Source organism: Galeopterus variegatus, unplaced genomic scaffold, assembly GCF_000696425.1.
Source record: "Galeopterus variegatus unplaced genomic scaffold, G_variegatus-3.0.2 Scaffold731, whole genome shotgun sequence".
Lineage (NCBI taxonomy): Eukaryota > Metazoa > Chordata > Mammalia > Dermoptera > Cynocephalidae > Galeopterus > Galeopterus variegatus.
In genome coordinates this window covers 306279-320269 of record NW_007726842.1, presented here as the reverse complement: position 1 = coordinate 320269, position 13991 = coordinate 306279, and the positions used below count along the sequence as shown (strand labels likewise).

General features: G+C 44.3%; 1 protein-coding gene across 1 annotated transcript in view; it reads right to left on the bottom strand.

Annotated features, from left to right (window-relative positions):
* The window catches only part of GPR39 (G protein-coupled receptor 39), a 193027-nt gene extending 184795 nt beyond the window's left edge, over positions 1-8232 (bottom strand). The window contains exon 1 of the mRNA XM_008571858.1: positions 7172-8232. Coding sequence (XP_008570080.1) covers positions 7172-8018 — 847 coding nt within the window. The 5' untranslated portion in view covers positions 8019-8232. The remainder of the gene's footprint in view (positions 1-7171) is intronic.
* Between the last annotated feature and the right edge of the window lie 5759 nt (positions 8233-13991).

Below are 13991 nucleotides of genomic sequence, written 5' to 3'. Positions count from 1 at the left end.
CCAAGAAGTAATGTGCAGAGCTGTATCATTGCATTAACACCTAGACTGTGAAACTTCAACCTAATCACTTCCATTTCATGGTTACTTCTGGCAGGTACATATGGTTAAGCTAATAGTCAGGGGCTGATTGGGACAGACTGTTCATTTGCTTGAGGGAGAGAAAATTTCAAGTGTCACTCATGATGCCTTAGCTCTGGTAGCCTCAGAGGAATCAGATCCCTTTCAAAGAAAGCATCCTTAGGTCAGACTAACCAGAACATTTCTGAGGACTAATAAATTTCTATAGGAATGCATGATCAGGGGAAAGAGAACATTGCTTCTCAGTACCAAGCTGAGGCTTGTCCATTTATTTATTCAGTCAACAAATATTTATTGAACATCTGCTATGCACCAGGCACTTTGCTAGGATGGAGGTATGGTATTGAGGAAAATTAGGGATAGTTTCTGCCCTCAAGGAATAAGAAGGAAGACAGACATCAAACAAATTATTGCACGATTAAGTGTAAAATTACAACTGTGAGTCTTGTTTCAAGGGAGGTTTAATGAAGTCAGGGAGGATGAGCTGGGTTTCCCTTGGGAGATTCAAAAGAGGAGGAAGATATTAACCTGGTAAAGTGGATAAGGGGGTGAGCAGGTAGAGCACAGAGTAAGACAGAAAAGCTTTTCAGGGACAGGAAACAACATGTGCATAGGCTGAATGGTGACAAAGAGCTCAGTCATAGTCTGTTGAAGGACCTGAAGCAGGGCAAAGCAGTTAAGGGGTGTTAAGGACTGAACTGTGTCCCCCAGAATTCATATATCGAAGCCCTAACTGTATTTGAAGACAGGACCTTTAGTAGGTAGTTAAATGAGGTCATAAGGGTGAGATCCTACCTAGTCTGATAGGATCAGTGAAGGACTGAACTGTGTCCCCCAGAATTCATATATCGAAGCCCTAACTGTATTTGAAGACAGGGCCTTTAGTAGGTAGTTAAATGAGGTCATAAGGGTGAGATCCTACCTAGTCTGATAGGATCAGTGTCCTTATAAGAAGAAGAAGAGACATCAGGGTTGCACATGCACAGAGAAAAGGCCATGTGAGGACATGGCAAGAAGGCAGCCATTTGCAAACCTAGGAGAGAGGCCTCAAAAGAAACCAGCCATTCTGGCACCTTGATCTCAGACTTCTAACTTCCAGAACTGTGAGAAAATAAATACCTGTTGGTTAAGCCATCCCGTCTGTGATATGGTGTTAGGGAAGCCTGAGCAGACTAATAACCAGGGAAGAATGGAACTTGATAAAGTTGGAGAGGCAGCCATAATTCAAGAGCCTATGTGAAGGATTTTGGTCTGTGTTTGACATAAGAGCCATGGGAAGCCACAGACTGGCTTTAATTTGTTGGGTTTGGAGATTAGGGAGTCAAAGAGATACCAGAGGCTGCAGTGTGAAAAAGAGCTCAGACATAAGAGCCATGGGAAGCCACAGACTGGCTTTAATTTGTTGGGTTTGGAGATTAGGGAGTCAAGGAGATACCAGAGGCTGCAGTGTGAAAAAGAGCTCAGACAAGGGCGAGAATAGTTGCAGACTCTTAGAGTGAAAACCCACCAAGTCAAGGACCCTCACTCCAAGAGCAGGCTTGCTGCAAACAAAGCAGAAAGGGCAGCCTGGGAGCTTGAGCTCTTTGAAGGTACTTGCAAAGGAAGGTGCCCACCAGACAGCAGGGCCCAGGTGAGGCTGAACACTACCCATTTACAAGAACACACAGCAGCAATGATATGGAGTCTTCTCTCCAGTGCTTAGTAAGTGTCCAAGGAATAGATATGGAGAGTCAACTGGCAGGGGAGGTGGACAAAGGAAAAGACAATGAGAGCTGACAGTGTCATCCTAGTGGTGGATCAGGGGACCTTGTCTAGCAAGGCAGGAGGGGGCTCCTTGACCCCCAATTCAACATTTTTCCTCTGTGCTATCTCAGCTCACACATGGCTGTTATTCTCAGTGGTTTTCACATTAATAAGCTGAATGCTTTGCTCAACTGAGGCCGCGGCTGCCTTATTACACTTCGACAGCCGCTACAAGGCATGTGACCAAGACAGATGAACAAGCTTGCTAATGAATGGGGACTGGGATTCCAATACTCCCTTCCTCGTGAACTATGCATCTCTCCAACAGAGAAGTGAAATCTTTGAGACAGCCTGATTATAAAACTAAAGCAGCATTATTATGTTTGTCTGCCAGGCTGATCACAGGACACTTGAAATTTATGACAGATATCACGAATAGAAAAAATAAACATGAACTACCACTTATTACAGCCACATTAACACCAAGAAAGGGAAGAAGAGAACAGAGGCTGTAATGCAAATACATGAGGCAAAACTTTTTCCTGAAATATCCAAACATTTGAGTCAAAGTAATATCTTACACTAAAAAAAGTCACTAATTTAATTTTGGTGGTATAGTCCTCCCTCGGTATCCTGGGAGGATTGGTTTCAGGACCCCCTGTGGATACCAAAATCTTCAAAAGTTCAAGTTCCCCTGTCGGTCCTGCAGAACCGGCAGATACAAAAAGTCAGCTGTCCATATTCACAGGTTCCGCACTCCCGTGATTACAGGGGTTTTTATCTGCAGTTGGTTGAATCCGCAGGTGCAGAACCCACTGACATAGAGGGCCAACTGTATTTCCCTGAGAAATTGGGTTGAGGTATCCTTTTACACCACAAAAAAAGCCTTTGCTAAGAAAATTAATGGTGAAAGCATGAATGTAAGACCAATATTTACACTAATTAAGAAAACCACTTCTTAAAAATTGCTATAGCACATGAGAAGCATTTTAAGGCATCCATTTCCATGTAATACTTGATATACATTAGAATATAGGGATTGGTTTTTAAGATAATTATACTTTTGGGTTATGGCCTGCACATGGGGTACAAAATTTCACAAAGTAAATGGAAAGGGAGTTGGAGACACATATGAATCAAATGCCAAGCCACTGACAAATGAAGGTCTGTCTGAATGGTAGTCATGGAAGAACGGAAAATTGACAGGTTGATGCCAGGACAGGTGCTTCAACAAGGATGATTTAAATAGCAAAGAATGAAGAGAAGCCTTCTGTATAATCCTGCTGAGAAGAGTCAAACACAAAGGCTATCATACAGTTTTGTCAGAAAATTAAGCCCTAAAAAAACCAACACTTGATTCATTCTAAATTGTTATAAGAATTAACGTATAGCTATAATTATAACCTGTATTTATAAAATACAAAATAAGTTTCTTTTTACAATTTTCACTTTCAAGTCCCAATCAAATGTCTGGTCACATGTAGTTTTGGACCCCATCCATTTTAAGGAAATTTTCAGGTACTAATGGTCCTCAGATAAATAGGACCCACTCTCATCTCAGCTTGTGCGTTCTCTCTCTCTCTCTCTTTCTCTCCCCTTCTCTCCCCCCACAAAGCTCGCCTTCTTAGTTTGGCCTCTAAATTTGGTATCTAAAAATCCAGAGGATGTAATTCTGATCTCCTTCTCCTTGCTTCTCCCTGGCCCACTCCACAAATATATAAATGCATATCACCCTTATTTCTACAGTAGTCCATTACAGCCTTTTTCCATCCAAATACACACGACAGATGATGTCCACATTCGAGTTACTCTCCCATGAGCAACCCAAGTTGATCTGCAATTCCTACCACTAGATGCAACCCCTTCCCTTTCCCTCTGGCTCAGGAGAGCAGATCAGAATGCAAAAGATTATAATTATTACAGAGTCTTGAATCTTCTATGTTTCTTTAATTTTGTAACTTCATGATTATCTGTAAAAATCTGTTTTCATAACTGTAGTTGAAAGTCAACCGCTGCCCTGTAGTTGCAATCAATCGCTGCCCTACGGTTCTCTAGGAGACAAATGTAACCCAGTCTCAATCACTTTACACTTTTGAAAGTTACAAATTAAAACTGTATTTCTTTTAAATTACTCTGTCGTTCCCCTTTGAGTGGGTGACATTTGACAGTATGCCACATGTGCAAAAGACACAAGCATAGGTGTCCATGGACTTGAATGCCATATACATTGAAATAACTCCAAGGGAGAGTTCAAAAAGATAAGATGGAAGGTCTGAGAAAGCCTTGCTTGAAAGGAAGGCTCATTCTGCACATTCTCATCATCCAAGAGACAAAGCCAAACTCACCAGTTCCTTTTCTCTAGAAGAGGCAGAAATCCAGACAAGCAACCTCTGTTCTGACATCAGACAAGTACTATCATGGCCACATTAGCCATAACCTTGCCACAGGAAATGAGGCTAGTACTAATTTCTCACTGAGCTGACAAGATGAGAGAAGAGACACTCATGTTCCGAGGAATGTGCACTTTTGCATTATTATTGTTTCTCCTGCAAATTGCTTGAGAGCTAGTAGGTGTCCCAGCCTCTCTTTCTCTCCCAGAGTTCCCAATTTATTTTCATTATTTGCCAGCCCTACACCTCAACTAGACCGAAGCACAATAGCAAAAGATGCAGAAAGAAAAATTAATATTTTCTAGGGGCTTCCTCATCTTGGGTAGATTTATGAATTTCATTTCTGTTTTGCAAAAGTTAGCATTTTTAACAATGAGGGGAGAAAATCCTTAATTGTTTAATTATTGCCTCAAGAGCTCCAAAGACATCCTGTAATATGTTGTCATTTACATTTCACATCAAATTAAAAATGTCTGAAATGAGCAAATATTTGTTTTAATTTGATCCATCTGTTAAATGAAATACTAAAAAGACAGCTAAATCACTATATTAAATTCCGCGATTTGTAAACAATTTCTACATTCATTTGTTCTGTGTTAAAAATGCCCCAAAGCACAAGTTTTATGAAATCAACAAAATAAATTGCATTGTATTAATTTGATGGATGCAGGCCATGATTTCTTCCTCTTCACTCCATTAATTTATTTCCTAACTTGAGTTAATTAGTGAGGTTCCTATTTTTAAAAGCTCTTTGAAATTCATTGGGAGAGGGGGATATTTGCAAGAACTGCTTTGAACATCTAGCACAGAGGAAATGGGCTAAATACCAGTGGTAAATTCCCTCAAGACATTATCTCACCTTGAGCACCTGATTGCAATTCAGCAGTCTTTATGCTGGGACTACAGTGGGTGATTAATATACAGTAGTGATTAAAAAAGAAGGAAAGAGCTAAAAGGAAAGAATGAGAGCAGAAGCGAGAACAAACTTATTCCAGGTGATTACTAACAGGATGAGATGGCCTCCAACGTCCTATTCATCTCTAAATACAAGTCTGTGGCATTCTGATTTTATGCTACAAAATGGAAACTGACTTTAACTTGGAACACCCACTGACGGGAGAACATACTTCTACTCAGAGAAAAAGATGTGTGGTCAAATAGAGAAAATAAAGATAAATCAATTATTTCAGCCTTAATTCCTAAGTTAGACTGAGAGGTAGTTGAAGATCACTTCTTAATTATTGTCTACTCCTAGTTTTTAGCCGTTCAGGTCAGTGCCCTGCACTCAAAAAGAAAGAAAAGGGAAAAGAAAAAAAAAAAAAGAAAGGAAATTCATTCACACTAAAGTATAAATTCCAACTAACAGTTTAAAATATGCCTAAGGAGAAATGGAGCAAGGGAGAACTAGACTTTCAACAAATGTTCATGCTTTAAACAAATACGATGTCCCTTCCTTCCTATAATATCTTCGGAAGCAGCCAGTGATTGATAGAGATTGAATTGGGTTGGGTGCCCCTGCCAAGTCTCCAGGTGATATTACCTGCCATGACCCCCCTACTCCAACTTTCAGAAAGATCGACCCTAGGAGACAGCAACACCACCAGGCTCATCTAGGAAGCACCTTCCTTTTCAAAGTCCTGCCTTATTATATTTTCCCTTCCCCACATGCCTGTGAAAGGAAAGAATCTTGGAACCACACTTAATGTGATTTTGAACTAGGTCTTCTCTTCTCTAAGCCTCAAATTCCTCCTTTATAACGTTGAAATATAAATCACATAGCACAACCCCTGATGCAGAGTAAGCATCCAGATACCTGTAAATTCCCTCCTCTCATTCTGCACAGACACAGATTACAGTCAAACCAGCTGGCCACGGACACACTAGAAGCCAGGGGCGCTGAGACAAGACCCTGTTCTTCCCATCTCTCTTCGATAGCCTTCCAGTTTTCTCTCATGTCTAACTCCTGGCCCTAGAACCTGTTACTCAGGTTTCCCACACCAAAACAAACAATGTCATGATTTATTTCTTCTGCTTTCCCACAAGGAAAAGAGGGGGTCGGGAGGGGGACCATTTGTTGTATCAACTCCCCCTTGACTCACACTCTCCCACCCACAGTAATATCTTTTTCTGGTTTCTGCTACAAAATTCTTTTTAAAACCCTTAGCTCACACACCCTTCCAGTAAAGCCCATTCTCCCAGAGGGCAGCGACCAGGCCCCTCTGGTGCAGGCTTTGGTGCCTACAGACCATGGGTTCCAACTTTAAATACTTGTATCACAACAACGTTTGGAAACAAACAGCTTTCTCTGAATGGAAATTGGGTATTTGAAGAGATTAATCAAGTCCCAGGAATCTGTGAAGCCGGATTTTCTGGATTGAACAGGCCATTCTGCCATTCTCTGGTAAAGAACACACCCACCATTGCAAAGGCCAAGCACTACCCTGGGGAGTGCCTGTCTGAGACTGGGCATGAGATCACTGGGGAGAATAAAATAGCAGCCTGGAGAGTGTGTGTCCCTGACGGCCTGGCTTCTCCAAAGGAGGAGAAAAATGGGAACAAAACCGAGTTGTCTGATAAAGACAGCACCGGATAGAAGTGTTCCCTTTATCTTGGCAGAACTTGGTCCTTTCCAAAGGACTTTCACCTCTCCTGCATTAGCTAATTTGTCCCTCACATTTCCTGTCCCCATTTTAATCCCAAACTATTTTGTGACTTGCCCGAGGTCACAGAAGTGGTATTCTAAAATACAGCCAGACCTTCTGACTCCTAGTCTACTGCTCTTTTCACCATAACCCACCACGAATCCCCAGAACACAGAGAAGAAACATCCAGAGGCTCATATCAATGCCCTCATTGCGCTATAGGACCTCCAAGCCTCAATGAACATAAGCTGACACGTTTAGGGCGAGACTCCCTGTGGAGGAGCACAGGCAGTGGCGGGGTTGGGGGGAGCTGCTCACTCAGGAAGATGATGGTCTGCCTCCGGGCCGTCCTGCTCTCCGCGCTCTCCGCCTTCCTCAGCTGCGGCTGCCCGCCGCTCGCCACCAGCGTGCCCCTCAGGAGCACCTGCATCATCTTCCAGCACATGAAGGCCACGGAAAGCAGGACCACGAAGTAGACGACGAAGGCGCCGAAGATGCTGGACTGGTACACGGCCCAGCGGCTGGAGAGGTTGGTGCAGATGGACATGTTGGAGGTCGCGGGTTGCTCGTGGTGGCGTGTGCGGGAACGGTTGCAAGCGAGACCCCGGTAACTGGGCACGTCCACCAGGGGGTACTCGGTACCCATAACAAAAAGCGAGGGCAATGCCACCACGGCGGAAGTGATCCAGACGAAACCAATCAGCAGCTTCACCTGGCAGGGTCCCGACACGGCCTTGTACCTGAAGGGGTGACAGATGGCGACATAGCGCTCAAAGCTGAGAGTCAGCACGTGCAGCAGCGTGGCGTAGCTGCATGCCTCGAAGAGGAAGGAGTGAAGCTTACAGGGCAGGGCGTAGCTCGGCGTGGTCAGGGGGTTCCAGATGATGCTGTAGAACTCCGTGGGCATGCCAATGAGGAAGACCAAGATGTCCGAGCAAGCCAAGCTCACCATGTGATCCGTCACCTCCTTCTGCAAGTAGCCCTTCTTCTGCAGCACCTGGGTGACCCAGATGGTGATGCTATTCCCCAGGATGCCCACCACGAAGATGACCAAGTAAACCAGAGTGAGGGTGATTTTGATCCAGGTGGCCATCTCAAACTCGGGGACGTGGCTGTGGTCGATGACATAGGAGCAGCCACTGCCGTGGCCGCTGAGTGAAGCCATAAGGAAAACAGCCACGCCACCAGGTCCAAAGACTTTCTCAACTTCCCTTTCTCCTCCCAGCAGAGCCCAGAGTTCCTGGCTGCAGCTCACCAGAGTGGGCGCAGGGCTTCCTCTCACTCGAGTTCTCCTGGCAAAGGTAACTCAGTATTTCAGGTGCTTTCATGGAAACTTCCTGGAGCAGCCCGAGCTAGGAGCGGCCCCGGAGGCGCCTGGGGGCGGGCCTTGGGGTGTGCCTGTGCGAGTGGGGCGGCAGAGGGCGGGGGAAGGAGGTTCTGATCCGGCCCCGCCGGGAGGGAGACCCGCAGCCCCTGGCGCGCCCTCGCTTCCCGCGGTCGCCCTGGGTGCGCGCTCCGCCTCGCCGCCCTCCGCTCCCCTTACACCAGCCTGGCACTTGCCGGCCCCGGCCCACCCTCAGGGAGCCCAGCCTCTGGTGCTGCGCGAGGCGGGGTGGTCAGCGATCAATCATTAACCACCGCAGATTGTGCTCGGAGGCGGGCTGCAGACCCAGCCCAGCGGCGGGGTTTGACTCAGCACTTAGGCATCGTCCCCGAAATCAGATCTTGGCTCCCGAGCACCGGGCGACGGGTGGCCCCACCTTCCCCGTCACCTATGCGGCCACGGCCGAGCCAGCTGTCGCGGTCTGCCCGGACGAACATCCCAGGGCGGTGCCTCCCGGGGGAAGCTAGAGTGCGCTCTCGAGCTCGGAACAAGGCAAACTTCCCCTCGCCCGCCGCGCCCCCGCCCCCACAGCTGCCCTGGGGCCCCTGCAAAGATCGGGTCTCGGCCAGTTTGGAGTGGCTGGACCCGGGCGCCCCCTTCCCCTCCTCTGCCAGCCAGGTCGCTCTGGAGGAGCCAGCAAGCGCTCGCACGCTTAGTGCCTGCCTTTGGGGCACTCGGGGTGTTTGCAGTGAACAGTTGGGCTGCGCGCTGCCTAGAGCCGCTGTCTTCGGAAGTCGGCCCCAAGCAGGCTAACAGGATCCCCATAAAAGCCTTGCCTTTGCCCAGACCCTCCCAGTGTTCTGCGTAGGGCCCTGCCTCGCCTTCCCGCCTGAGGGACCGGAGATGCTCCAGGTCCGCCTTTCAGTTTCACTCCAAGGAGCAGGCCGCTTTGCGGCAGCTTCCAGAAGTCTTTAATTGGGGACATGTATATGGATGAGGATCGCCCAGTCCGCCAGGAAGCCCCGGGTGGGGAAGCGCGTCCTCCGCAGGGAGCTGCTCCCAGAACGTCGAAGACAGCAAGGAGGAGGCTGCCAGACTGTCCCCACAGAGCCACCGCGTAAAAAAACCGGCATTAAGTGATGGCAGCATTTTTTCCCTTTCCGAGAGAAAGGAAAATACCTAAAGGGCCCATTTCCATCTTCTAATTCCAAAATCAGAGGGAATGGGGGGTGGGGAGAGGGGAAGGGAGAGAGAGAGATTGTCCTATGCATTGTAGGATATTTAATACACGCGCGCGGCACACACACACACACACACACACACACACACCCAATTTGACGGCCCAAATATCTCCAGACATTGCTAAATGTGGAACTCGCCCTCCGGGAGAACCACTGCCTTGAAGGAAGAAAATAGATCCCCTTTAACTGTACCTCCTAAGGCCTAGCACAGGCCCTGTGCTGAAAACATCCTTAAATGATCACAACCACACTGATGTGATCCTTTTAAAGATGGAGGAACTGGGGTGTCCAGAGGATAGAAGCTTTTCCAAGACCATAAAAGAGTGAGTGAAAGATCTCACTGATAGGAGAATCTAAAAAAAAAAGAAGTTGAATGCACAGAAACCAAGAGTAAAACAGGTGGTTACCAGCACCTGGGAAGAAGGGGACACGGGGAGATGTAGGTCAAAGGGTACAAAGTTGCAGTTATGTAAGATAAATAAGTCTAGAGATCTCATGTACAGCAGGAAGATTAACGTTAATGATATTGTAACGTATATTGAAAATTTGCTAAGAGAGTAGATTTCAGGTGCACCACACGAAAAACAGGAGGTCACTATGGAAAGTGAAAGGTACGCTAATTTGCTTGACTGTAGCAATCAATATAATTTAAAAAATTGTAGAGAGACTGTGAGAGAGTTGGAAATTAACCCGGATCTGTCTGACTCCCGAGTTCACAATCCTAGTCCCTAAGAGGAAGGAAATTCTGGGAGCACATAGGTGCTCAGCAAATGTGTACTGAATGATGCATGTACAAATATGGGGACTGTGTTTTCTGAACTGAACCCTGGACCCATGGTCCGATGACCTCAGGGTTTTTTCATTTTGGCACTGTCTCAAGGGGAAAAAAAACCTGTGTGGCCACCGATCTTTACAGTTAGCTTCATATGTGGCTACGGTGTTTTGTCTCTTCATTTGTTCTCTCTGTTAAATTACAAGCTCCAAAACCAAGGATTATGTCTTTTCTCTCTCTGACAGTTCTTCATAGCACCTTAAATAACGTGTTTTGTTTTCTCCCTGACAGTTCTCCCCACTCCCCATGTGTGCTACTGGACCTATTTACTGGTGGAGAAACTCCTAAGTTAATTACTTACTGGTGTACTGTGCTTAGCTGAAGGACCTAGATGGCCTCTTCTGTCCCACAAAGCTCACGGAAGTGGATAGGGGACATTACAGGGGAATCAGGGGAAGCATGGGCTCTTGGGGCCTTCCTAAGTACAGATTAGAACCCTGAATGGACCCCTGGCTGTTTGCTACCCGATAGTGACCAAGAAGAAGAAGGTCTAGGATGGTTCCAGAGAGTCTCCCACCCCCAATACACACATACTCAGGTATCCCTGCCCCTGCCTACTTTCTTCTCAAAGCTATAAACAAACTAAAACTTCACAAGTATCCCCATCCCAGCTGTAGATCTCTCCTTTGAAATTCTCTTAGTCTTTCTCTGAGCCCCTAATATGGTTCAGGCATTTTCACATAATTCATTTCCTTCAGTCCTCATAATGCTATAAGGTGGGTATTATTACTCCCATTTTACAGATGAGGAAACTGAGGATCGGGGGGATTAAGTGACCTGCCAGAAAAGTCTAGAGGCAGGATGCAAACCCAGGTCTTTCTGGCTCCGAAGCCCTTTCCATTCTGTGCTACTATCTCCCTCTCAGGACGAGACCATGCCAGGTGAAACAGTGGCGTTTTGGAACGAAGTGTTTGTTTTTTTTTTTTTTTCTGTCACCAGCCTCAGTGCTTCTCATCACCCCAGCTGCGCAATGCTAGTCATCCTGCAATATATTTGTCTTTTTTTTTTTTTTAAAAAAGATGACCGGTAAGGGGATCTTAACCCTTGGCTTGGTATTGTCAGCACCACGCTCAGCCAGTGAGCGAACCGGTCATCCCTATATAGGATCCGAACCCGGGGCCTTGGTGTTCTCAGCACCGCACTCTCCCGAGTGAGCCACGGGCCGGCCCTTCCTGCAATATATTTGATAATTCCAGTTTGTTATGCTCAGACAAGATTTCCATTATTGTCCAATTCCTTTCATCAAAATTTTCTTTCCCAAAGTGTGAACACAAATTACAAATGCATGGCCAAACAGTGAGACTCAAGCTAATTAAAATTCCCTCCTTATAGCAGAGATGGAAAAATACATTTCAAACAAAAGTCTAGGAGAATTAAATTTTCATTTCACCTTTGCTTTTCCTAAGACCAATTAAAAACTGTTTAATGTGCTCTCACTTGTTGATAACAGACTAGAAGCACCTGGCCAAGGTCTGTGTAATCTAGATTTTTTTTTTAGCATATTATATACTTACGAATAAATTTAGCAAAGGAAGTGAAAGATCTGTACACTGAAAACTATACAACATGGATGAAAGAAATTGAAGATGATGCTGGCTTATTTGGTTAAAGCATAATGCCGATAATACCAAGGTCTGGGTTTAATCCCTGTACTGGACAGAAATGAAAAAAGAAAGAAAAAAATTGAAGATGACAAAAGTAAATGGAAAGATATCCTGTGTTCATGGATTGGAAGAATTAATACTGTTAAAATGTTCATACCACTCAAAGTAATATACAGATTCAATGCAATCCCTATCAAAATTCCAATGGCATTTTTCATAGAAATAGGAGAAACAATTCTAAACTTTGTATAGAATTACAAAAGACCCCAAATAGACAAAACAGTCTAGAGAGAGAAAAACAAAGCTGGAGGCATCACACTTCCTGATTTCAAATTATATGACAAAGTTACAGTAATCAAAACAGTATACTACTGGCATAAAAACAGACACATAGACCAGCAGAACAGAATAGAGAGCCCAGAAATAAACCCAAGCATATACAGTCAACTAATTTTCTAAAAGGTCACCAGGAATACACAATGGAGAAAGGATAGTCTCTTCATTAAATGGTGTTCCGAAAACTGGATATCCATACACAAAAGAAAAAAACTTGACCTTATCTTACACCATACACAAAAATCAACTCAAAATCTACTAAAGACCTAAACATTAAGACCTGAAATTGTAAAACTCCTGTAAGAAAGCATAGGAGAAAGCTCCTTGATACTGACCTTGGCAATGATGTTTTTGACTATCACACCAAAAAGCTCAGGCAACAAAAGTAAAACTTAACAAGTGAGACTACATCAAAGTAAAAAGTTTCTGCACAGCAAAGGAAATAATCAATAAAATGAAAAGGCAGTCTGCAGATTAAGAGAAAACTTTTGCAAACCATGTATCTGATAGGAGGTTAACATCCAAAATGTATGAGGAACTTAATTCAATAGCAAATGAACAAACGAACGATGACCTGATTTAAAAATGGGTGAACGACCTGCATAGACATTTTTCCAAAGAAGACATTAAAAATGGCCAACAGTTATAGGAAAAAGGTGCCCAGTATCACCAGTCATCAGAGAAATGCAAATCAAAAACACAATGAGATATCAGCTCACACCTGGTGGAATGGCTATTACCAAAAAGACAAAGATAAATGCTGGATGTGGAGAAAAGGGAAGCCTCCTGCACTGCTGGTGGGTTTGTAAGTTGATACAGCCCCTATGGAAAACAGTATGAATGGTCCTCAAAAAAGTAAAAACAGAACCACCATATGACACAACAATCCCTCTGCTGGGTATGTACACAAAGAAAATGAAATCAGCACCTTGTAGAGATATCTATGCATGTTCATTGCAGCATAACTCACAGTAGCCAAGACATGGAAACAATCTAAGTGCCCATCAATTGATAAAAAAATTGTGGTGTGTATATATATACACAATGGGATATTATTCAGCATTAAAAAAGGAGATACTGCCCTTGGCAGCAACATGGATGAACCTGGAGGGTATTATGTTAAATGAAATAAGTCAAACACAGAAAGAAAAATACTGCATGATCTCACTCATATGTGGAATCTAAAAAAAAGTTGAAAACATAGAAACAGTAGAATGGTGGTGACTGGAGGGAAGAAATGGGGAGAAGTAGACCATCAGATACAAAGTTGTAGTCGAAGCTGTAGGATGAATAAGTCTAGAGATCTAATGTACAGCGTGAGAACTATATTTGACAGTATTGTAATGTCCACCGGAAATTTGCCAAAAGGCTAGATTTTAGGTCCTTTTCCCACAGACAGAAAGAGGCAACTATGGAGGTGATAGATATGTTAATTTGCTTGACTGTAGTAATCATTTCACCATGTACATCTATATAAAAACATCACGGTGTACACCTTAAATATATACAAATAAAAAAGAAAGAAAAAGACAGAAATTGCTAAATTAACGTGTCTTTGTATGTTAATTATAGAAAGTGCTAGAGATACAGGAGAGACAAGTGTCCTAATCTCAGAAAATGACGGTACATATACCGCACATAGGAATCTTTATAATAACCAGATATATCATCCAGCAGAACTCCCTATTTCCAAACAGACCACACAACACAAAGAATGTACTGAACAGCAGGGACTCTACACTTTCCAATGTTACCTTCACTAAATATGAGCTTCAAGTTGTTTGCAGACCTGTGGCAATCA